General features: G+C 37.5%; 1 protein-coding gene across 4 annotated transcripts in view; it reads right to left on the reverse strand.

Annotated features, from left to right (window-relative positions):
• Positions 1–921: 921 nt before the first annotated feature.
• The window catches only part of PRKD1 (protein kinase D1), a 150,791-nt gene continuing 127,223 nt past the window's right edge, over positions 922–24,489 (reverse strand). For all 4 annotated transcript variants that reach the window (XM_074824541.1, XM_074824539.1, XM_074824538.1 and 1 more), the window contains 8 exons: positions 22,719–22,771; positions 21,289–21,361; positions 20,215–20,321; positions 19,643–19,804; positions 17,697–17,795; positions 16,279–16,546; positions 5,102–5,187; positions 922–1,901 (listed from right to left, as the gene is read on the reverse strand). In XM_074824541.1, the coding sequence (XP_074680642.1) occupies positions 1,683–1,901; positions 5,102–5,187; positions 16,279–16,546; positions 17,697–17,795; positions 19,643–19,804; positions 20,215–20,321; positions 21,289–21,361; positions 22,719–22,771 (1,067 nt within the window). In that variant the 3' untranslated portion in view covers positions 922–1,682. The remainder of the gene's footprint in view (positions 1,902–5,101; positions 5,188–16,278; positions 16,547–17,696; positions 17,796–19,642; positions 19,805–20,214; positions 20,322–21,288; positions 21,362–22,718; positions 22,772–24,489) is intronic.

A 24,489-nucleotide genomic window follows, 5' to 3' on the forward strand; every position in this document is an offset into this window, starting at 1 on the left:
GTGGAAGATTTCTTTTTTGGCAGTGGGAGTTGGGAAAAGAGGTGCAGAGGAGGGAGAAGAGATTTATAAGTAATTTTTCACAATACTTTTTTATTTTCTATAAAATATAATCTTTTCTGTTTGAATAAAGGTGCCTTTTCTTCATTTCTTCTACAGTACAAACTATCTGATCAGCAGAGGAGCAAAATACCTAAAAAAAATTCTGCTGGCTTTGGCCACATTATGTATCTGGCATAAATTTCCTCTCACAAAGCTCTTCTTTGAGGAAAGAATGGATTTATGTACTGAGAAGCTCATGATTGTAACGTAAAGCCAAGATTTGATCAACAGAGGTTTGTCATATGTGGTTATTAGCTCTTATCATTGCATACTTCTGCCTCTCATCCCATATGTCCTTTCTTTTTTAACCTCAATACCTGTATATCAACTGTTTTCTTCAGAGATATCCTGTCGCATAGAATAATTTTCAGCTTGTCACTGGCACATATTTTACAGTGCAGCCTGAACCTCTCTCACAGTTAAAGCTAAATGGGTTAGTGTTGGAACACTAAGTTAGAAACGAAAATTAGTATCTTTAAAGTTCTGAAGGGAAGGAGAGCAGGAAAGATCCATATACCTTGTCAGTTCATTGGAACTCAGTGGAAAAGCAGAAGCAGCACATTTCTCTAAAAACTAAATTCCCATTAACGTGTCCTCAACTTCCCTACTCCCCTAGTATGTTTCAAAACTGATTGAAGTTACAATATAAAATCAGTCCAAGTAGGTTCTTACAAAATAGGTTTTACAAGTACGCAGGTTAGCTGGCAGCATTTTCCTGCCTACCTCCACATAGGCTTCTTAATGATGAACTAATTTATTCCACCTACTTTTGATATAATTCTGATATATATTTTAAACAGAAAGATTAATAAAATGAACCTATTTTATTAATAAGACTTTTATTGAAAACATACACAAAGTCAACAAGTTATTTAGCTTCTGAATGTACATATTAGAGAATATTCATATTAGAGAAGAATACTTTAAGAAAAGGGAAAATACAACTGACATGCTGCAGTTTACATTACTAAGGCATTTAGGCTTAAGAGCAAGTTATATTGTGTGTATGTGTCTGTGTATCTATATACACAAACACACAAACACGTGCACACAGGTTATCTGATTTGAAACTGTACAGTACTATGCAATTTGTTATTTTTTGCTTTTTCTATTTTTTCAACACTAAATAAAGCTTTTATCCAAATGGTGGAAGTTGTTCACAGAACAGCAGTTATAATCTACTCTTCAAGAGTTTGCTTACAATTACAATACTAACGATGCACAAAAAACCCCCCAGATCTTCATGGGAAAGTTCTCTCTTACCAAAATGAGGCTCAAGTAAGAAAAACACTAGCTTGCAAAGGCACCGTGGAGACAGGTTTTAATACATTAAATACAACATGAATCATTCACAATAACAAGTTTAGTGTTTCTGGGAACTTTTGTAAATACAACACAGTTGGTCACACAAAAATGTTTCTGTTGATTTGTCTTGGCAACTCAGATACATCAACAGTGTAACAGCATAACAGCTTTGTTCCCATCTGACAGAAAATAATGGCAGTTCTGCAAGGCAAACGTTAAACCTGACCGTATGTATTTATTAATTCCACAGTGTTTTGACAGATTATAGGGGATGCAACTTAAAGGATGCTGACACGCTCACTGAGGGCTTTCATTTCTGTTTCTTCTAGCTTGGTGTTTTCATTATGGTTAGTACTTGGACTGATAAGGTGTGCTGGATACTGCAATCCATGTTCTCCTGAATACTCTTCCCATCGGGAGTCATCACTTTCATGGGTGATGTAACGTTCCCCCATTTTACATTCAAGTTCCCTTAAATCTAACCAGGTTTGATAGTCCTGAAATAGAATAACAGTATTAGTTTTAAATTTCCCAAAATAAATGACATTCCCTTTTACTACCAATAATATGCAAAGTGCTATTAACTCGTCAGTCTAAAGGTCATGCATCCATATTGCTCCATAACGGAAAAATCTTATAATTAATAAATATGAAATCTGCCTATAGAGATAGGTTTCATCTCTAGATGATTGTTTGATAAATTAATTTTATTAAAGTCTGTCATAAGTATAGTACGAAGATATTACAGGTTGTTTTGCAGAATGTATGGATAGTCTACAGATTTCCGTAATATCTAAATGAGGCATGGTGGTAAAATGATTCCTCACACTAATCACAGCATGAGTAAAGAAGAAGAAACAACTTTAAATCATACATGTACATCCTAGTGACCTATATCAGATGGTCAAGACAGTTGCTTCATCTCAGTAGAATGGTGCAGGATATGAATTCAGCTTGGGCTAGGAAAAAATCTGCTTTTCCAAACAGGCAATTTACTGGTGTGCTCAAAGAGACATGTGCATCTAGACGTCAAGGTACATTTGAACTCCATGTTGACAGTCAACAATAAAGCTGGAAACTGGTTTGGTTCTCACGCTGTTTAGACCATCATGCTCTGCAGATTCTGTTCTGCCTAAAGCATATCTCAAGTTTAATAATTAATTTTCTTATTTCCACCCAAAGCATACATGAAACTGCAGTAATAAAGCCAATCCTAGCCCCATGGAGACTAACCTCTGTTCACAATCCTGTATCCAGTTGTCTTTTTTCTCCTTCACCTTGTCTCAACCTAAGACGCACTGGTCACCTAGCCAAAGCACCAGAAAGCCTGCACACTGTAAATGCACGCAAGCCTTCAACCTTAGTATCTCACATCCTTTGGTCCATTTCTTACACAGACATCCTCTCAGAAATCACCTTGAAGTCTCACTGCCCTGCACCACTGTTATCTTTCTTCAGCCCACAAGATTGGGCTCTTCTGGAAAGAGGACTCATCTCATCTGTTGTGCTAGAGCTGCTCCCATACTGCCTCACCTTGCTTCACCTCCGCTCACTTTTGCACAAGTGATAAAAGTGGATGTACATAGAAGGACCCTGTCCCATCATGTCAGACAACCAGCATCCTTGCTGCAGACCTTAGCCCAGATCACCTCTCTCCCCAAAGGCTCAGTCAGACAAATGCATTCTGCAATGGTTGCCAGGGAGAAGAGCAGTCTTGGAGAAAAAGACTGGAGAGTGACAGGAAATCTGGGAGGAAGAAAGCAAGCCCAGGGGAAATGTCCCTGGAGAAGGTGGGGTGCAGGGTGGGAAGTTGCAGCCCTTTTCCTCCTATACCAGCAGGTCACCCTCTACTTTGAGAAACAGTTGTAGCTATAAGGTACTGGAGTAGGACTCAGTTTTCAGTTTGGATAAAGACTCCTTTTGTATTGTGGATTATACATCTGATCTGTGCCATGATTACCTTCCTAGATGGAAATGTGGATACCTTGGAAGATCCTGCACACTGATGTCCCAGCCTGGCCTCAGCCTGTCCCTGTCCCCAGGGAGAGGCTCAATGCCCTGGCCTGGGGCTGTCCCCTGCCTGCCCTGCTCCCTGGCTGGGGCTGGTGGGACAGGCCCTGGCTGCTCACTGCACTGGTTCTGTGTGTCGGGTTTGTGTGTGGCGGGGTTTTGGTAGCGGGGGAGGGGGCTACAGTGATGCCCCCTCAAAGCTCCCCCGGCTCTAAGTCAGACCTGCCTCTGGCCAAGGCCGAGCCAATTAGCAATGGTGGCTGCACCTCTGTGATAACATATTTAAGAAGGGGAGCCTGGGAGGAGGAGTTGGAGTTTTGAGGGAGATACCTATGCAAATCCCAAGGTGAGTGGAAGACAGGAGGAGGAGTAGTGGGGGAGGGGTGCTGGAGCAGAGACTCCCCTGCAGCCCATGGTGAGACAGCAGCCCATGGAGGTCCATGGTGGAGCAGATGCCCACCTGCAGCCTGTGGAGGACCCCATGCCAGAGCAGGTGGATGCACCCAAAGAAGGCCAGGACTCTGTGGGAAGCCTCTGCTGTTGTAGTTTGGTGGTGAGAGGATTGTAACATGCAGGAGGGACATACACTGGAGCAGTTCATGAAGAACTGCAGCCTGTGGCAGGGACTCACGTCGGAGAAAGTTCATGAAGAACTGTCTCCTGTGAGAGGGACCCCGTGCTGAAGCAGAAAAAAAGTACAAGGAGCACTCCCCCTGAGGAGGAAGGAGCTCCAGAAACAATGGGTGATGAACTGACCACAATTCCCATCCCCTGCCTCCTGCACCACTGTAGGGGAGGACGTAGAGAAATCGGGAGCAAAGTTGAGCCTGGGAAGAAGGGGGATGGGGGAAGGTGTTTTTTAAGATGTGGTTATACTTCTCACTGTCCTACTCTATTCTGATTGTTAAATTAAGTGGTGGTGGTGGTGATGTTTGAATTAAATTGATGTTCTTCTTCTTCCCCTAAGGAGTCTATCTTTTGCCCGTGACCACAATGGGTGTGTCATCCCTCCCTGTCCTTGTCTTGATTCCTGAGCCTTTGTTTTATTTTCTCCTTCCCATTCCTGAGGCTGTGGGGTGACCGAGCGGCTGCTTGGTGCTCAGTTGCCCTCTGGGCTCAAACCATGACATTCTGGTTTAGGTCTTTAACTTGCAGTGATTTGGCTGCTGCCAGGATAAAAAAAACACCATATGAGGAGCAGAAGACAGTGGCTGTTAGCATCTCAAAAAATCCTAACAGTTCAGTTTTTAGTTGAAGATTTCAATTGAAGGTGGGTAATGTATTTTCCTGGAAGGCATACAAATTCACTTCTGATGACTGTGAAGTGAAAGCCCGTTGATTGGTTTTAATAAGAAGTGAATCAGGGTAGACTCCAGGCAATGAGATAATGTAAGTCAAATGACTATAGAGTTTATTTTAATATACATCAACTTCTCAGTGGACAAACAAGATAAAATATTTTTGTAGTGTATTTTGACAACGTGAGAGAGTTTAGTATTGGAATCTAATACTTCAGAAATTAATGAGAATCTACAGGTAAATTGGTGAAGGAGTATGAGGTTCTCAGGATCTGAAAACATATTCACATTTGTAGATTTGCTTAGATTCTACCATGTTTAAAAAAGAAAATTTGTTATATACTTAGACCCTAAATGCATAAGAAAAAACATGGAATTTGTAGCAATACCTGTAACCACGGATGGCTTAATGTTTTGTCCACACTGTAGCGCTTTCTCATTTTCACTTGCAACAAATTATTTATGAGATCAATAGCTGAAAAGAAATAATATTGGAAAATTTCAGTTTAAATATATTTATTTCAACTAGGACATGCAAACAGAGAGACAGACATGGCAGTTGTAGAAAGAGTACAGTTATGTCTTCTTACTCCAGCTTTTCACAAACTGCAGTCTGTTGATGTCCCTGAAGGTACCCATGCAACCCTTCCTCTTGGGATTCCAATTGTTTTATTAAACAGTTGCCAGCTAGCTAGCATATTGTCTACCTCTGTGTGTTCATTTGCAGGTACACAGCAAAGACTGAAGACAATTCTCACTCAGTTCCTGCTCAAGTGAAACAAATCTCATGTAAGTGAGGACTACAGTATTTCTTCAGGTACCACAGTAAACATATATATATATATGTATATATTTCTCTGAGACTCTCAGTATCACTTTTAGAAGACTGACAGCAGCACCTTCCCAGGCACTGAGTGGAAGAATCAGGTTTTGTAAGTCACTAAGTTGCAATGCTATTCTTTTGAACTGAGCATTGCTTTTACCTGCTAGTCAACAGTCACGTTTCATAAAGGCAAGACAAATGTCTTATTTCTATGTTTTTGAAGAGTCAATGATTCACTGAGGTTATAGGTATGTGTGCTGTGGTGCCTGAAGGGAAGAGGCCCATGAGTCAATGACCAGTGCATGGAGCTGCACTGAGTGATTCATTTGGAAAAATCTCTGGGATGAGATTGCTGAACTTAGAATGCATCTACTAAAGCCATTAAAAAAAAATTTAAAAATAAAAAATGACGGTATAATGAAAGTTTAAATTCTATTCTAGGTGGTGCTAAATGTTCAGCATGTGTTTTGGGGGAAGCTTATTGTTATAGAATAATTGACTGGCCACAACGAATTATAAGATCACTGCAATTTTCCCACTTCATCACAATATCCCTTGGCTTGTCCAAAGTATGCTGGTTTACATCTTTATTTCTTTGTATATATCATGGTGACAGGGAAAGTCAGTCTTGAAAGTAACACAGAAACATGGCATTACCAAGGGGAACTGGGTCTGAAACATGTCAGACGAACATTGTTGCCAGCTGGGTATTGAAGGAGCTGAATAATCGATCTTGTCTGTTTTAAGAGCAGGAGATGGGACAGAATTGTTTAAACTGGTCCATCTCTGAAGTTGTATTTTGTGCAGCAATATGGAAAAGCTTTTCTTTTTTTAACAGGGGCTTCCTCTCCCCAGGCTCAGTTTGCCAACTAGAGCCTTCTGTGTGTTTCTGCCATGCGACAGAGCACAATCAGCACAATGTGCAGGAAAATGGGACTGTATATGGCAGCCTATCTGGATGTATGCAGTAAGTTTGACAGACAGACCTATTCTTAGCAATAGTGGATGATCACTAAAGTAGCCCTGACTTTGTGGTGCTGAATATTATCTTGGAAATCAAAGCAATTTTGGTAATGAGACAAAACAAATCTCAGGAATTCTGACAAATAAGGCACTGCCAGAGGTTCTGAGCCATGCTTTACCTGGAGCAGATGGTCCTAATTTTACTTTTTCTGTTGTGGACAAACAGATTTTTAGCTACTGTCTCTTTTAGTGTGAAGCACAGTTCATGCTGAATTCTCTAACTCATGTTTATTTTGTGCCCTCTCAAATTGTCTGTGAAGTGGATGTGGGATCAGAAAGCCAGTGGATAGCCAATACGACCACTACTGATAGATGGTAGCACTCTGAAAACTCATTTGTTTTCCAAAATAGTTGGGTTGATCTTTTTCCTCTTTACTGGTAAGAGAAGTTCTCAAGTTCCAAGCTATGAGGAAGAGACAGAAAGTCAGTCATACACCACAGTTCAGTTACAGAGTGACTTCTGATATAACCTGGGAAAAAGTAATGGCCATTGTTTTTATCTGATGCTTGGAAGAGGAGAATATAGTCCTTATGCACTGCACTAAATCTGGGTATCGGCAAACATCAGCACCTTCTGCAACACTGTCACCTTACCCTTAAATTCAGCAGAATTACATTAAGACTTCAGTCTGGTTTTTGATAAATATGCCAGTACTGAATGTGAATTTAATAGGGTTTCCATTTGTTTATTATCTTCAGTGGTATTCAGGTGTATATGATCTTCAGAGATAATTTTTAATCATTTACTATGAATCTCAGTTTGGCAAATAGGTCAAGAACTTGATGAGAGCGTTGATTGTCCCGGGAACTGATTTCAGTCAGCCAGCTGTTGAAATATAAGGGCATGTTTCCCAAGATGTGCCTCTATAACTGCCAAGTACCTACTGAATATTCTTCCTGCCATGGAGTACTGATAATGTCTCTATTATGCATCTTCTGTCCAACCCACTGGAAGCAGATATGACTGTAAGCCTTACAAGTGATGAAGTTATACGTAACTATTCAGCCTCCCTCAAGTTACAACAGGATGATGACCCCTTTGCCCTTTTTTTTTCCTTCAGGACAGTGATATATTACATGTAATAACATATTTGTATTCTTGGGAGAAATTGCCAATGGCTTGTTGAACGGACCAAAAAGGCATTGGTGTAGAAACAATCACAAGAGAAGGTACACAAAGAAGGACTGAGAAGGAAACTAAGATGAACATGAAAAGGCAGCTTCACCAGATGGTCAGAATTGTCAATACTGAGCAATCATTTGTCCTTGAGAACAGTTTACACAGATAATCTGCTTGTTTCACCACTGGAATATTGCTGCATCTGTATCAAGTTTTGGTGTTTATTTTTAGTTCTTTATCTAGGGTTCTTTTCACCAGGGAAGTTTTGAGTATCACTTGCCTTTTAGCAATAAAAACCCACAAATGTAATGTGACTATTATGAAGACTTAGGACCCAAACTATCCGATACAATTCCATTCACTTTAACACTAAAAGTTTTCAAATGTAGGTGAAGAAAGAGATCAACCATTTCAACAGCAAAAAACATTTGCTATTTTTCACCAGGAAATCATGCAATTCAGGAAAAGTCACTTCTCAAGTGTAAGAGTTCTGAGTATCAGAAGTGAAGGTGCAATTAATACATATTGGCAAGGCAACAAAAGGACAGTGCTGTGTAAAGGAAAGCAGAAGCTAGGGAGTTCAACACAGACAGGCTGAGACAGGCTGAGTGCTGGAACTGAAGGATTAAAGGATTTCCTTAGGGATCTGGAATAGTCTGTTAATGAGAAAATTCTGAAGTTAGCTGGTGTTAAATTGTAGAGGTTCAGACACTGAGAAGTTCTGTGGGACTATTTAAAGGAAATGAGGAAAGATCCTGGTTATTCTCTCTGTTTCAGCTTACAGAAAAAACACCCTGTCCTGACAGCCACTATCTAACATAGTCTGGTTTGGCTACAATTCATAGAAGATGTACAAACAGTGAGATTCATGTTGACTCAATTTCTGAATTTAAAAAAAAAAAAAAAATAGTTTGATTATTACATTTTGAGTTGCACTGATTAAAACCACTGGAGATAAAAATTTGCAAGGTATTAACATTTAGTGTAGACATACAACTCACGTGTGATTCAGGGGACCAAATTAGGGCATCAACTGTTAGGAAATTAAATTTTCTGTCTAGGAAGATAAAGCAGTTTTGGGGAGAGGGTAGCCACTACACTGTATTTTAAAGTAAATTTTATGAATTTTCACTAGAGATTGATTTTTTTTTTTTTTTTTTTAAATCAGGTTTTAAACTAATCCTTGTCAGACATTTTAGGAGTTTATTAAGTCTGACAATGACAATGGTCTGCACATCATCTAGGGAATCCAGCAGGTCATCATCAAGGAAGCAACCTGAATGGAAGTTCTGAGAGGATTATGGTACTGCTTTTTCAAACACTTTTATGGGCTCCTGTTTACTTCCTATGATTTAAGGATAGGACAAGCAGCCAGCTGAGGGCTTATCAAGTTCCAGGAACTGGAGACTTTGTTAAAGGGGATAAACTAGCCAACTACTCCAGTAGCACGACTACTGGTCATTTAGATAGGTTTAGAATTAGATAGATTCAGCAGAATCCCTAACATGAAGATTCAAATGCAACTTTAAAAAGCTGTATGTCCCCTTGATTTTAGGAAAGATTGCTCTTTAGTTGCATTTTTCTGGAAAGAACCTCCAGAGTCAGGATGTTGATGTTTCTAAACTGCTTATGGCAGTTTATTAGTATGGCAAATAATTGCAGTAAAGATACAGTAACAATTTTCACTCTAACTATCAAATTAACATGATAATAACAGTTTTCATAGGAACGACTGCTTTAACTTGATTAGAATGTGACCCACACATTAACACAAAAGTTTACAAAATATCTCAAAACCCTATTATGAAGCTACCATTCATTTAGTCCTACCATACAGTCCTACATACCATTAAGCTTTTCACTTAAGTTACAAAAAAGAAATCACCTTAAGAATATCAAGAAAAACAGTCCTAAATTAACAATAAACGTATACTTGGTCCAGAATTTTTAAAGTACACCCATAATATTAGTTACCTTTACAGCCATCACTTGTAAAAATTTAAGCTGCTGCCATTAATATAAAATTTAGGACTTCCTAGACCCTGGATTTTTTTGAGTATAGCTCTATTGATTAGTGGTATAATTTTTTCATACATGTAAACTCCTTCCCTACTGCTGATTAATACAGATTTGTGACAAATGCTCTAGTGTACATGCAGTTATTCTGGCAAAAAGTAAACTTCAGCTGGCAAAGCTTATTATTTTCAGTGACATGGATTCTTAAGCTGTACTACTAAAAGAAATCCTTGGCAATTATAAGATACACCTTTACAAGAGAGGTTTTCTAATACTAATCTATACTAGCAAATGTGTAAATAGAGCCAAGTCTTTAGTTTAAACAGCTAGTTAAACATTTACTGAGGCAGAGAGCATCTTTGAGCTATAACATGCATTTGACCTCCTCATACTTAATGTTCATTCATGTGACTTTCCCATTAATACGTGAAACAGAGTTTCTATTCACATTATGCTGAAACAAGTCTAAATAAATACTGATTTGAAGGCAGCTGTGGTATTTATTTCTGACTCAGAAGCACTATAACAGGCACACCATGATCAAATTTAATGTATGGAAGAAACTGCATTATTTCTTCCCAAATTATTTAATATATGAAGTAATGTGAAGCACCTAATCAACAGTGTGCACATTACATAGCTCATCAGGCTAGTAGTAATAGCTGTGTTGGTAGCTGAGGAAAAAAGAATTATGAATACAAAGATTTATGAAAATTCCACAACATAACAAAACACACCAAGCTTGACATAGCACATTTTAGGACCACGCAGTTCAAAAGAACAGCCACCACAGTGAAGATACATGAGGTAAAATACACTAATACGCAGAGAGACAAAATCTTTAAGGGACCTCTGTCTTTATATTTAGCAGTATTTATTTTGTAGCCTGTAGCTAAGTCAAATTACATCTTTTGAAAAGATGCAAATTTGGTGGACTGGAAGGTCAAAGTCAGAAACAAACAGTAATGCTGTTGAAAATAGGCTCCATGTTTGACAGATTTGAAATTTAAAGCTATAAAAAAGGGAAGAATTCTGCAAGTAGATTCCTCTGTATGAGTATCTAGTAAAATTCCACAGTGAAGTCTGAATTAAGGTCAAGTTGTCATATAGCAATTCAATGCATTTGAAATGTAAGCTGGCTTGACAATCACTGAAAACCAATTAGAAATAGCAGATTGTGTGATGGAATGTTGAATGGCTGTGACAAAACCTGTTTTTTTACAAGACATCCAAAGTTTACCACAGAAACTACCTCTCTACAGTAATGTCTTACAATTCTATTTAGACATACAAACACAGTTTTGGGGAGTATTCTTTCAAAAGAGAGAAGCTATTGGAAAAAGGTAGGAAAATGCAGCCACTTAGTGGGGGTGGAAATCAGAATTCCCCATGGAGGAATCTCTAAAATTGTATGTCCACACACAATCTCTGACAAACCTTAAAACGTAAAGCAGTTGGGTTTGGTGAAGTTAGAGAAGGGATTTTGTGCATGAAGGCTAAGCTTTGGGAAATAACGCTCGTAGAAATGTTCTGAATGGATAATCAGTTTGGAAAATATACATTTCTGAGAGCTATAAAAAATTAAAAGGTCTTAGTTTTTATAGGTTATATTTTAATGGGGGAAGAGGACAGACAAATCATTACATAAAAAAGCTAGAATTCCTCAGCAGGAAGAGTTGATGAGATTAATCCAGATGTTATAACACCAAATAGACACATTATGGAGAGGAAAGAGTCATAGACAATGACTAGACCACAATCCCGAGTGGCAGAGAAGATAGAACTGTTGATAGCGGCTAAACGACAAAAAAAATTATCCTCAAATGGATTCTGCCTTCTTTCTTGGCTTGTGACTGTAGATTTTTATAATAAAAATTGCTAGAAAATGCTATAGAAAAAGTAATTCTCCAGTAAATAAACTAACAGAGACCACACTATTACATTCATGACATACTTTTCCTCCAAAATACATTTTTTTCCCATATGTTTTTGCTCTGAACATGCCAGACTTAATATTTTAAGTGTATTATTTATATTATCAGGCAGTTTAAACTGGTATGGGTCATGTGTTTTCACAAATCTACTACCTCATCAATGCAGTTTAGAATTTCAAAAGTTAACTGAATTTTACCTTAAGATCAATAATTGAATAAGGAACACAGAATGAGAACATTTAGGCTACTTTACCACTGTTGCTGCTTTTCCAGACAACAATGTTTAGGTATGACCTATCTCTTTTTTTTTTTTTTTCTTTTAAACTTTTGCTACCTTCTGCATTCCAGCTCCAAAATTAACATGCTGTTGCATGGCAATATCAGAAAAAGTATCTACTAAGTACTAAAACCAAAGTGGTGATAAACACAGCATCATTCACTCTAATTTGTGCACCATCCATTAAACGGCAAGAAATATGTGATTTTGCTAAAAAGTAAAATAGATGAGCTTTTAATTCTGCTCTGATTACAATAAAAATAGAAGTAAACATGGCAATAACTAAGTTTAGCTATTCTTAAACTTTTTACATGAGTAATGGTCTGAAAAAAGTGCTGAAATAACTACAGTTGCAAGTTTTACATCCAGTTTGGCTTTCTGACCCAGAGTAACAGTCATAAGCAAGAAACAAAAGGTTTGAGTAACAGTCGTAAGCAAGAAACAAAAGGTTTAAGCACTGTTCTGCTTTCCTCAGCATTGATTTTTGCCATAGGCATGCAAAAATTCCTAACACTGCTTTCATTAGCCATTCTGTGACAAATTATATGCCCTTTAATAAAATCCTTGTTGCACAGACATTGGCAATACACTTGATTGGCAATCACTTCCCTTAAACTAAACTGAAAATTGCGTAAGAAGATAAAAAACACACAACTTTTGAAATTTATGGTTCCACTAAAAGTACATACAACAGAATTTCAAGCAAATGAGTTCCTGTGATTTAAGAAGCAGCTAGCTCAGGTATATCAGCTGCCTATGTTTGTTATCCTAACCTGGTACACTTGTGAAGTAATCACCTGCCCCCCCAATTGTTTTAGGGCTGTCTGTCTTATCTGCCATCACTTGCTTTGCGCATCAAGCAGGACTGTTGATATAAACAGCAATAGGGTTGAATAAACATTTCCTTCTCTTCTTTTTTTTAGCTCAAACTGATATGGAATTTTTTCTACTACTTCTCACTGTTCTACAACAGTGTTTCTAGGATTGTTATGAACATTCATAGCAACCAGTACTGACAAATTTCAGCAGTAAAAAAAAGGAGAAACAGTCATGCATATTGCATTTTATATGGTCAGAGAACCAAGCATTTTTACTGGCATGCATAAATCAGAGTTAATATTAATTCTCTTAGATGGTAGCCTAGCTCTTCTAAGTTCACTGAAGTCTCAGTTTCTGCCTGCTATTACCGAGGCAAGTAATATAGCCACTGGATGAAGGTACCACTTTTAAAATCTAGCTGTAATGTAAAATTCATAGAACCCATTGTTAAAGAGTGCTTGGACCCAGCACTGTCTTTTGGATGTATGAGAAGAAAGCAGTAAGTAATGGAGAAAGAAAAAAGAATATTCATGTCAGTTTTACTTATGGTAACCTTTTGACAAATGGCTCCTATTTTTCAAATTCACACAGCATAACACTTTAAAAAGATCTTTCTTATCTGCATTAAAGATAATATTTATTTTGCCTGTGACAATGATACTTGTCTAATCAATTCTGGTTTCAATTTTTTAATGCTATAGCAATGCTGCAAAATTTTGGTTGAAGGCTTCTGTGAAGACTGTGGTTGTTTATTATGTGTTAAAGTTCTCTTAAATATTTGTAAAATTTTAAAATGTCAATAATTAAATTGAACTACCAGCTGGATCTTCAGTATTTTTTCTTTCTTACAAGAGAAAATCACTTCAACGATTTTGTTTTAATTTTAAAACAAAAAATAATGCTTCTTGCAAGAAAATATCTGTGTATATCCTTCACAACAAACAGCAATTTCAATCATATCAGCTTGAAAGAAATAGGCTGATCAATGTTTATTGACAAAGACCTTGCCAGATTCTGTGGCAGTATCACATTCCACACTGGAATATAACTCCCTTACAAGCTTGCATGGAAGAACTAGTTGATGGTAATTATTGTCCTCTTGGGAAAATTACTGTTATGATACAAATTCCAGGAAATAGTTAAACAAGAATCTACTGTGCCTTTAAAATAAATCTATTATGGATCTTTTTATATGAAACTTTAAAAAATTTTAGAAGTAATCATAGTCATGAATGTTAAAACTTCTGTTGAAAAATGTTCAAGGATTAAGAATAATTGGCAAAAAGAATAATGGAAAAGATATGGCAGGCAAATAACCAATTCATTAGTTTAACCTGTTTGGGAAGCTGGAAGAGCCTAATACAAGCTAAAGGAAGATTTTCAAGTGCACAAATGCAACTTCTTGGGACTGAAACTAATTATCTGTCTAAATTTTGTAGATTTGTAGGATTTAGTGCAAAGAAATCTATGAGCCCCAGTGAAACTGAAATGAGCTTCATGTTACCATAGTTTACATTTAAGTACACGTTCCTTTTCAAATTGTTTTTACTTGCCATGTTAAGTAAGCAACTTCATAAAATCTTTAAAATCATCTGTGTTTCCCCTCAAACGCTTCAACCATTTGTAGCATCAATTATCATGGCACTGTTCAGAACTGTAATCCAGATTAGACGTGTTAGGACACTGGATACGGATTTGCATTTTAACCATGCTATATGGTCACAGGTAACAGCAAGGGGATGGCACCGGCTGGTGCTCAGGGCCCATGCACCTGCCCTCATGTGACCTGCGCAGGAGTGTGCACCAGAGTAGCTGACCTGAGAAAACCGTTCCTTTATTTCCCCTACATAATCCGGAGTCTGAGTTCAATTTTGAGCTCTAAAAATCAGCATTATCAAGAAATACTTGGATAGAGATCTAGACTCCAACTCCCTGTGTTAAATAAACATAATGGATCTGTTCAGACTTTTTTCAGGTTTTTGTTTAGCACAACAGAATGGCTCATCAGATAGCAATTCAAAATACATAATAAAATCACAATGTATAAGCAGGCTTTAATTTAGTAATTTGTTAAAGTGTGTTCCTCCCCATCCTTCTGCATGCTTGCAGCCTGATATCTATTAACTCTTAATGAAGGCAGTGATCCTACAAAAGGAGAGATAACACCCCAGTAGGTGAGTTTTCTGAAGGTGCTCTACTGAATCTTCACCTTTGAATGTAGAAATTGATCTTATGTCTACCACAGTAGAAACTTGTGGGAGACAATTTCTTGCAGCCTCTTCTGTGTTGATTGCTGTTTGCTTATCTCTAGCGCCAGAGAAAGCATTGCTGCCAACAGATTCTGTCAGCTTACATATCAGAAGTGTGTGGAGGTTCAGGAGGACTTCAGTGTGTAATTGTGCAGATTCATAGCTTTTTTTTTTCCCCCCTCCAACAGATCTCATCAAACTTCATCTGCCACTAAGATAAAATAACAGACAATGCTCTCAAAGCATTTTTCAGCTGACAATCTCACATGGGTATAATATATATTATAGTAAGCAGGAGGCACATTTCTCTAAGCTACACTTAACATGCAAGTTAAACATGTCACCTGAAACCCAGAAAAACTGTAGTGTAAATAATGAAAATTGTAAATGCTAATATCTTTGGTACATATTACAATTCAGAAAAAAAGATAAGGATCTGATGTTTATGTTTCCTTTGCTTTAAGACTTATGAAGCAATCTTGCAAAAAGTTAAGGACAAAGATAATGATTAAAAAAAAAAATCCCAAAGAAAATCAAACTGCCTGAAAATGTTTGGTATGTACAGGAAAATGTTGGTGGAACCAGAACTGGTATTTTTGTTAAATGCCCTACTTTGTTGTGTTTAGAGACACCTTTAATAGAATTCATTTACCTTCTTTAAAGATGTTCATAGTGAATTATTCACATTGTTCTTTCACTATCAAAAGTCTTTGACGCCATTGACCAGAATTCTAGTTTCAAAAGTCTCACTGGTTTTCTCCAAGCCTTCCCTCCCTGCATAAAGTCTCTTCTATGACACATTCTCACACTGTTCTTGAAACCCCATCTGCTTGGGGTTTTTTTGTTCAGTGTTTTTTATCTTCTCCACAGAAAGACTATCAGGGTACAGCATCCTACTGAATGGAAACTAAATTACTGGCACAAGTAGAACAAGAAAAAGACTGCAGAGGCACTAGAGCTGAAAGAAGAGGTACAGAAGTAAATATAAGCAACACCAGTTCCACCAGCTGAGGTTTCCCACAAGGTTCTATAGCAACCCAATCTGTAGGTGGCCATGTGCCTCCTTCAACACCTCCTGGAGATATCCCATGCTAGAGGATTACGCCATATGCAGTCTATACATGCTCTGCAGGAAATGTCTAAAGCAGCTGATAGCACAAACCAGAGACATTACATTATGGTACATTACAGTACCTTGAAATTTCAAATCTTTTTTTTCCCCTTTATGTACAGGGGAAAAAAAAAAGCAAAACACAACTACTCTTTTTTAGCATTTATATAAAACCAGCCACAAACAGGTATTACCTTCATGAGAAATTTCTTTCCATGGATTAGGTGGGTACATGAAAGCGGCATTCTGGATTTGGTCATGTATATCTTCATCTTCATTGAATGGAAAGGTACCACTGAGGCTTACATAAATGATGACACCCACAGACCACATATCCAGAGATCTGTTATAGCCTTTGTTTCTCAGCACTTCTGGAGCAAGGTAGGCTGGTGTTCCTACAACTGAACGCCTAAATGATTTCTCTCCAATGATTCGGGCAAAGCCAAAATCACAAAGTTTTACCTGTTTAAAGAAAAACGCTATAGTAAGACAGACATTATTTTTATTATCAGATACATAGTTGAGGAGCTTTTATCACGGTTTAGTTGCAAGATGCATCTCTACTGTTCCTTCAAGGATACTTTTTTTTTAAGCTCCTCTTTGAGAGGAATACCCTTACTCCACCATGACATTAGACCAGATTACCAGTCCATTGCATCTCCCTCTATTCCTTCACTTCATGAATAAACCACAGGAAAATCAGTAACACAGGACAGCTTAGAATGAAAGAAATACTGTTTTGGATGGGCCTAACAGCTCAGGCTCCTGGCTGAAGTAATACTTATTCATTCATAGCACAAGAACATGGCAAACAGACAAAGTGTTTTATCTACAGCTGTTTCCTAAATCAAGCAACTTGACAAAATTCAGTTCTTGAACTTCCACCTTTATTTTACTGTGAACCTCGTTACACCCTGCCTCTCTACAAACTTCCTTGTCCGATTTCTTCAGAGGGACAGATTTAGCTGCTTAAAAATTCTCACTTAACACTTCAGTATAGATCCTTCCTTTCCAATTACTGATATTGGTATTATTTACAAATCATCTATAGTTCTCCTTTTGAATACGGGCAGTTGGAGGAGATCACAGACGAACTCTGCAGATCAAAGACAACAGGAGCTGATACAAATACCTTTAATGAGAAATACAGCAATGACCCAGAAAGTATATTTAAATATTCTGCAATCTACCTGGCATTTAAATTCATAAAAGTAAAGAAGCACCTCTTGAGCTCTACGCTAACTTTCAGAAAAATAACTGTCTTTCTGGTGACTGCTTGCAAATTGTCTCTTATCTGGACCAAATCAACCAGACAAGTAATTTGTGTTGTAACGGTGAGCATATTAGAAACAATCCACAAGTAATTGTGTCACGCTTGAATATCTCGTTGAATATTTTAGGCAAATGACAAAAGGCAAGGATTTTCAAACATATCTTCTTTGGAAAGTTTTTTCAATAAGTGATTAGTTTGTTCATATCTAAAAATTCTGTGTAGTTTCTGGGGGAGTTACAGACAGGCCACTAATCAATTTTTTGTTTGTTCATAAAATAATCATTGCTAACATTTGTTAATTTGAACAATTTATCTTAAGAAAGGGCATTTTCTACTTGCCTGTGGGAAAGGATCAGCTGATGCCAGTAACACATTTTCTGGTTTGAGGTCACAATGAACAATGTTTTTGAAATGAAGATGTCTTAAAGCAACAAGGATCTATGAAGAAACAAATCAGAAAGAAATTCAGGTTTAAATGTCATACTTTTGTTTGTTTTTTAATGTTTGGACAATATCAGCATTCAAAGAAGCAAGGACCAGTGTAGAGAGAAACAATGCAACAAGAATTTACCTTTTACAAGAATGACTACAGTGGAAAAAAAAAAAAGAAAAAGAAAAAAATATCAGCTACTATTTGCTGTGTCTCCAGTTTTCTTGATCACAGAATCACAGAATCATCTAGGTTGGAAAAGACCTTGAAGATCACCTAGTCCAACCATTAACCTAACGCTGACCGTTCTCAACTACACCATATCCCTCAGCGCTATGTCAACCCGACTCTTAAACACCTCCAGGGATGGGGACTCCATCACTGCCCTGGGCAGCCCATTCCAACACCTAACAACCCATTCGGTAAAGAAATGCTTCCTAATATCTGGTCTAAACCTTCCCTGGTGCAACTTGAGGACATTACCTCTTGTCCTATCGCTTGTTATTTCATTAAAGAGACTCATCCCCAGTTCTCTGCAACCTCCTTTCAGGTAGTTGTAGAGGACGATGAGGTCTCCCCTCAGTCTCCTCTTCTCCAGACTAAACAACCCCAGTTCCCTCAGCCGCTCCTCGTACGACATGTGCTCCAGACCCTTCCCCAGCTTCGTTTTCTTTCTTTGGACACGCTCGAGTAATTCAATGTCCTTTTTGTAGCGAGGGGCCCAAAGATGTTTCACTTTATGGAATATTTTTCCCTCTCGAAAGACTTTGTATTCTAAACATTTTTTTAAAACTGGGTTCTAAGTACCAGTTTGCTTTTTTGTGTGTAAACTCTTTGGATGCAGAAACATTTGCAAAATGACCTTCCAGATCTAAATTCACTCAAAAAATTTCACAGAAATATTATATGATCCAATTTAAGCATTTTTCTGAAGAGAGAAAGCATAAGGAGCATTGCATGTATTTTCATTCCATAACACACACAAGAACATGGCAACAGAGTGTAACAGATATCCATCCTATTCCTGTGGCTTTAACACCATTCCTTTTGTCTGGTCAGGGGCTCACAGAATTTCCCACTGTATTAGAGCAGGGAATGGCCCTGCTGAATGACCCTGGGAAGGCAAGAAACCAAATTCTGAAGCTGGTGGCAGTTTTGCCCATGAAATCCTGAAAACTAGGGAACCTGCTACAATCTACCCCAAAGAATAAACTTCCACCGTAACACTGTTGTTCCTCCTCCTGCTCCTCATTTCTTCTTCCTGACTGCTGAAACACAGGCTGCTCTAACTCTGGGGTGGCTCACTACTCAACTGTGTATCTAAATTTAAACCAGTATTATGGGAAGCCAAAGAAGCAATATGACAACAAGAAGAACAAAAAAAACCCCAGATCATATTGTTAACAGAAGTCATACAGGAAACCACTCATTTAATCAGAGGTAGTGCGGAGATCCAATCTCAGCACAGAAAATATGCACAAAAGTGTATAGTACAAACTGCAATGGTTAGGTATAGGGCAGTTCAAGAGGCTCAAATTTATTTGTGTGGGTCTTCAAGAGTTTGCTGTTAGTGCTTTGCATCCCTTTCTTGTGGTTCATTCTTCAAGCATATGAGAAACTGTAGCTTGACGGCCCTTTCATCCAGCAGCCAGACAGCTGTACATGTGTCTAGTTCTAGGTCCTCTTAATGGTTTACTACCTATCAGATAATGTACACAAAGCTGTCTTACCATCCCTGGTATTACAGTTCAGGCTTTCATAAGTCTGACAAGTAAATTATGCCAAAAACAAAACATACGAAACAGTGGTAATATTTGATCTCAATCTCCTTCTAGGCGTATTATTAATTTCTTACCTGTGTAATTAAAAACTTTGTTATTCTCTCTGGTAATCTTCCCTTTTCACTTGATAAGATCATCTCCAGCATGTCTCCATGGAGTTTTTCCATAACAACAAACACTCTTTCCGGCGTCTCAAACATACATTCCAGATTTACAACCCCAGGATGATGAAGATTCTATTAAAGATAAACACAGCACTAGATTTCCCAACATGACCAGTAGGTTTTGTCATTACATAGCCAGTTTTCAGACTCCCCTTAAACCAGACAATGTTTCAGTATTTCATAATTTAAACTGTGTGCCTAACCTGTAGGCAACAGGCATGAAATTTCTAGGGACAGTACAGGAGAATGGATGAACTTCAAATTAGTTTAACAAATACACATTTCCTTTATTGTGGCTGGTGCTAAAAACTACAGAAATTGTAAATCCTAATGTGACATTGCCAATACATTTGGTCATGGCTGTTTATGCAGATTTAGCAGCAAAAATACTAGTGATTATCAATTAAAATAATTATCATATTATCTGGTACTTATAGAAATGTATAAATGGAGTTAATAAAGTCAAAAGAATGAAAAAATACCTGTAAAATTGCAACTTCATTACGAAGTTGACTTTCCTGTTTAGTTGGAAACCTTAGTTTGTCAATTATTTTAATGGCAACATCTCTTCCTGTTTTGCGATGTTTTCCTGCATTAATACAACAAAAGGCCTCTATTAATTAACATGATTACTTCTGAAAAGTGTTCCACTTTCACTGGATTGTACAAATGGCCACAACCAAGTAATTCTCAGAGCAGGTTTACAGCAAATTAAATCATTAAGTCATTAATAAGTTTTCTGTCGTTTTCCTTCTTTCTACTCTTTGACAAGAGAACTTTTCTTATTATCACCTGACAAAGCTGTTTAAACACATAAGAAACATACACATATGAGAAAGTCAGCTCTGCATTTCAACAGTATAGATGCAAAGTTAGCTCTCTCATATATATATATGCTTGTTCATATACTTAACCTGCATGCTCTGCAACTGGCAGGTTGTAGGCTTAGTCCTTCGATAGTTGCTCCAGACTAGCAAATAATGAAATAAGTGATTGCCTTTAAGCATGTGAGTGCATGTCCCAAGATTATCAGAGAGCCATAGAGATTCTTCAGTGAGATATTTGTTGTTAGTTCTCACTTCACATTGTCTCAATCAACAGCTGTACCTAAATACACCCCCAAAAACTGCTGAAAAGGAGGAAAGAGAGGAAAAATGGGTAAGAAAATAAAAACCAGAAACAATTCTAACAAACTACTGAAAAACAAAGGAAAAAAGCTCACAAAAACATGCCAACAAAAACAGCAGGAAGAAGAATTTTTTTTTTTTTGGTCCATTATAGTTCTCAAAAAGAACCATTTTCTGTACTTCAGGGTCTTCTTTACTAGAACTTATAGAGCATATGAAGCTATTAATATGAACTGACCCACTACTGGGTACAAAACTACAAATTACAAAAAGACTTTGTCAACAAAAACCAGTTTCATTATTTAATAAATACTGCTTATATAAAATAATGGGCAGCTGATTTCTGTAACAAAACATTTCAGATTCCAAATTCACCATTCAAGAAATTTTCTATCTTAAGCATAATTGTACAACACACCAAAGTCTTACCTCCATAAACAATTCCAAACTGTCCTGATCCCAACACCTCATCTGGGAAGATTTGGTATACAGTGCTAATATCCTGTTTATATAAACATAACAAATATTAAGCCCTGAGATATGGAAAAAAAAATTTATATTTCATTTGTTTTTCTAGTGGCAAGTAACATACATTTACTATAGTACATTTCAAAACGTATTATCTGCCAAAAACATTCATATAGGTTTTCTTAAAAGCTACATTAACTGCAATTGCTGTAAAAACTGCTGAATCTGATAGGTTTCAGCCACTGCCATCTTCCAGGCAAGTAACCCTCAACGTGTAGCATTACACTTAAACTTTGTGAAAGCTGAAGATGAAAGTCTTGTCAGCCACGTTCTACCCAGATGTCACAGGATTCCAAATCTCAGAATTACTGCTCAGTTTTATGAAAAGAGAGAAATCACAAATTAAAAATTTTCTTGGAAAAGTTCCTAGGTCAGCTCATGTCAGCCATGGAAATGCAAGTGGTTTCTCAGTTTATAAGAAGCTTTGTGAGTATCAGCAGTTCTGGGCTTTGGCTTTTTGCGCTTGTCCACTGAGAGGGGTAAAATATTCCGTCTGTGCCAGAGGGAGTCTCAAGTCTCACTATTTCTTAGTGCCTAAACACAGGCTAAAGCACAAACTTAGCAGATTCATTTGGGAGACTCAAACAAACCTCAAATCTTGGAGCTCAGTTTCAGTTTCCTGATATTTAACCAGCAGCATATACAATGAAAAGTAAAAGAACGCAAACCAGTTGATAATAAAGGCTGTCTTGCTTTTTCTTAGGAAACAAATGGACACATCCCTAGCAGGCAACCTTTTTCTGGCAAATATCAGAGCTGCCACAAAGCTTTACTTGGCTGCAGGGAGTCCTGTTTATTTCCCCTGCCCATGAGACAGAAAACCAGTGGTGTGACTGTTTACCTTATCTGCATGTCCTGTGTCTAACAGTCCTAGCGTAAAAGAAACACAGAACTCTTTACGTATGAGTAACAAAACATGTAACTCTTCCTTTGGATAAAGTTCCATCTTCGTACAACAGAGACTATCTGATCTCTCAGTGATGACAGGAAATAGTATAGTTATCAAGGCTTGTGATTAGCTTTAGAAAGTTCAGTTGACAAATTCCATGAACTAATAACTTCTACATCTCACTTTTCCTTTTGGTAATTAACATCCTGCAAGGATCCATAGTTAAATTTTGTGTGAAGTGAAATTACTCATATGCAATTCTTGCATCTCAAGAAAAGGTGCCATGAAGATGACTTTTCTCAAAAGTTAGCAAAGCTCATTCTACAAAAAAATGAAAAATGGCTGATGAGAACTCCTCTAACATTCCTCTTTGCAAAACAGATCAATGACTTTGAAAGTTTAATCATAGCATGTCTAGCAACAGCATCCAGAGAACACTCACCACATTTTCTTGAACTTGGCAGTTTGACACAGAAATACTGATGGATATATCCCCTGGGGAAGAAAGTGAAATATACTTTAGATTGCTGTGCGTTTAGTTCAAACATGTAGTAATAGGAAATGACATTTACATTACATCAATATCTACTGACAGTTCTAGAAATTGGACCAATTAGGTCAGCTTGTTCATCTACCAGTCAATATAAAATTACACCAGTCCACAAATATGTGACTTGAACAGCAGTTTTGCATTGTATGGAAAAGAACAGAATTATACATTTCATTACTAATTTTTTAATAGTGGAATCTCATGATTCCCATTTATAAGTTTATTATTGTTTTTTTCCACTCTGTTTTGGAGCTTTATATCTCATGCAAGTACATAACTGCAACTAGGGTAAACTCTTTTTATTTAGTGGATTTGATAATAATTTTTATTTACAGTGTCACCTATGATGTATTTGATGCTATTCAGATGAAGGCCAATATGCATTCAAATTGGTCTGCATACTGTTAAAAGTAATACACGTTTCAACTGGCTTAAGAGACATCATTAAAACATATAATGGAAACAAAAACTTGCACTTGTGCTTTAATACAATAAACATCAGATCCAACCTCTACAAATTCAGAGCTTAGGATGCTGCCATAAGCATTTTGGACTGCAAACCTACCGAGGGGTTCAATAAACTTAAGAATATGCCTATTGCTAACCATATTACACAAAGACATAATTTTGGGGAGAAAAGAATGATTCTCTGGAGCATTGCTCCTTGTCTTCTACCTCTACCTAAAATCCTGTTCATGCTGACTTTTCATTTTCTTAGTATGGATTTCAGCCTCATCAAAACCAGTGTCTGCTATTATAAAGTCTGTACTACACACTGAAGACACTTGCTACTACCCATCAGCACCTCCCCTAGTGGCAGTAAGAAGCATGAGTAACTTCTGCCCCATATGCCCCCTTGTCCTTTCCTTAGGAACAGATTGGTTTTGGAATGGAATGTTTCAGTTATGTAGATGCTTTTTATCACTGCGAATTTGTTTTCAAATGTATGTATTGCTTTGTGTTTACATGAAAAAAAGCATGGACAAAGACATGGCTGAGTCTTACATTTTGAGCAGAAGACAGAAAGTTGCTATCATTCTCACTCCCCACAGGAATTTGTTCTAAAGATCTCAGTTGACCTTAATTTTTGCACAAAAAACCCGAAGGTAACTACTAACTTGTAAAGAAAATTTTCAAACTTCCCAAGAGGGATAGAAGTCAGCTGTCATTCCCAGTCCAGCATTTTAGGCGATTTGTCTAGCTATGCTGGGCTCAAACCAGGGACACTAGGCAACTAGCCTGACTGAAGTGACATCCAGAATTTGACACTATTTTATGCAGGAACCCAATCGAGAAAGCAAAGGACAGAGCTCATCTAGTCTGGTAAGTGAGCTGTTGTGCCTGGAGATGTAACGCCATAGCCTGTTGTATTACTTGGTTTCTGAAGGGCTTGAAGTCTCATTAGCATTTTGCACTGCATTAATAGCATCCAGATGTCAAGTGCTAAAGTGGGTGTATACTGCAAAAAAAGGTGTAATCCAAACTGTGTAGACATATCCAAATTTGCTTTACACCAACTAGGCGGAGTACAAGTAGCAGAGCAAACACATGCCTAGTAGTGGGGAATTGTTTGCTCTGTGCTACTTTGTTATCAGTACCTGAGCTAGATTTAAACAGTTTCATGTTTGGTTTATAAACTGTCATCTTTGTTAGAGAATTACCC

This window comes from Strix aluco, chromosome 4 (assembly GCF_031877795.1).
Source record: "Strix aluco isolate bStrAlu1 chromosome 4, bStrAlu1.hap1, whole genome shotgun sequence".
Lineage (NCBI taxonomy): Eukaryota > Metazoa > Chordata > Aves > Strigiformes > Strigidae > Strix > Strix aluco.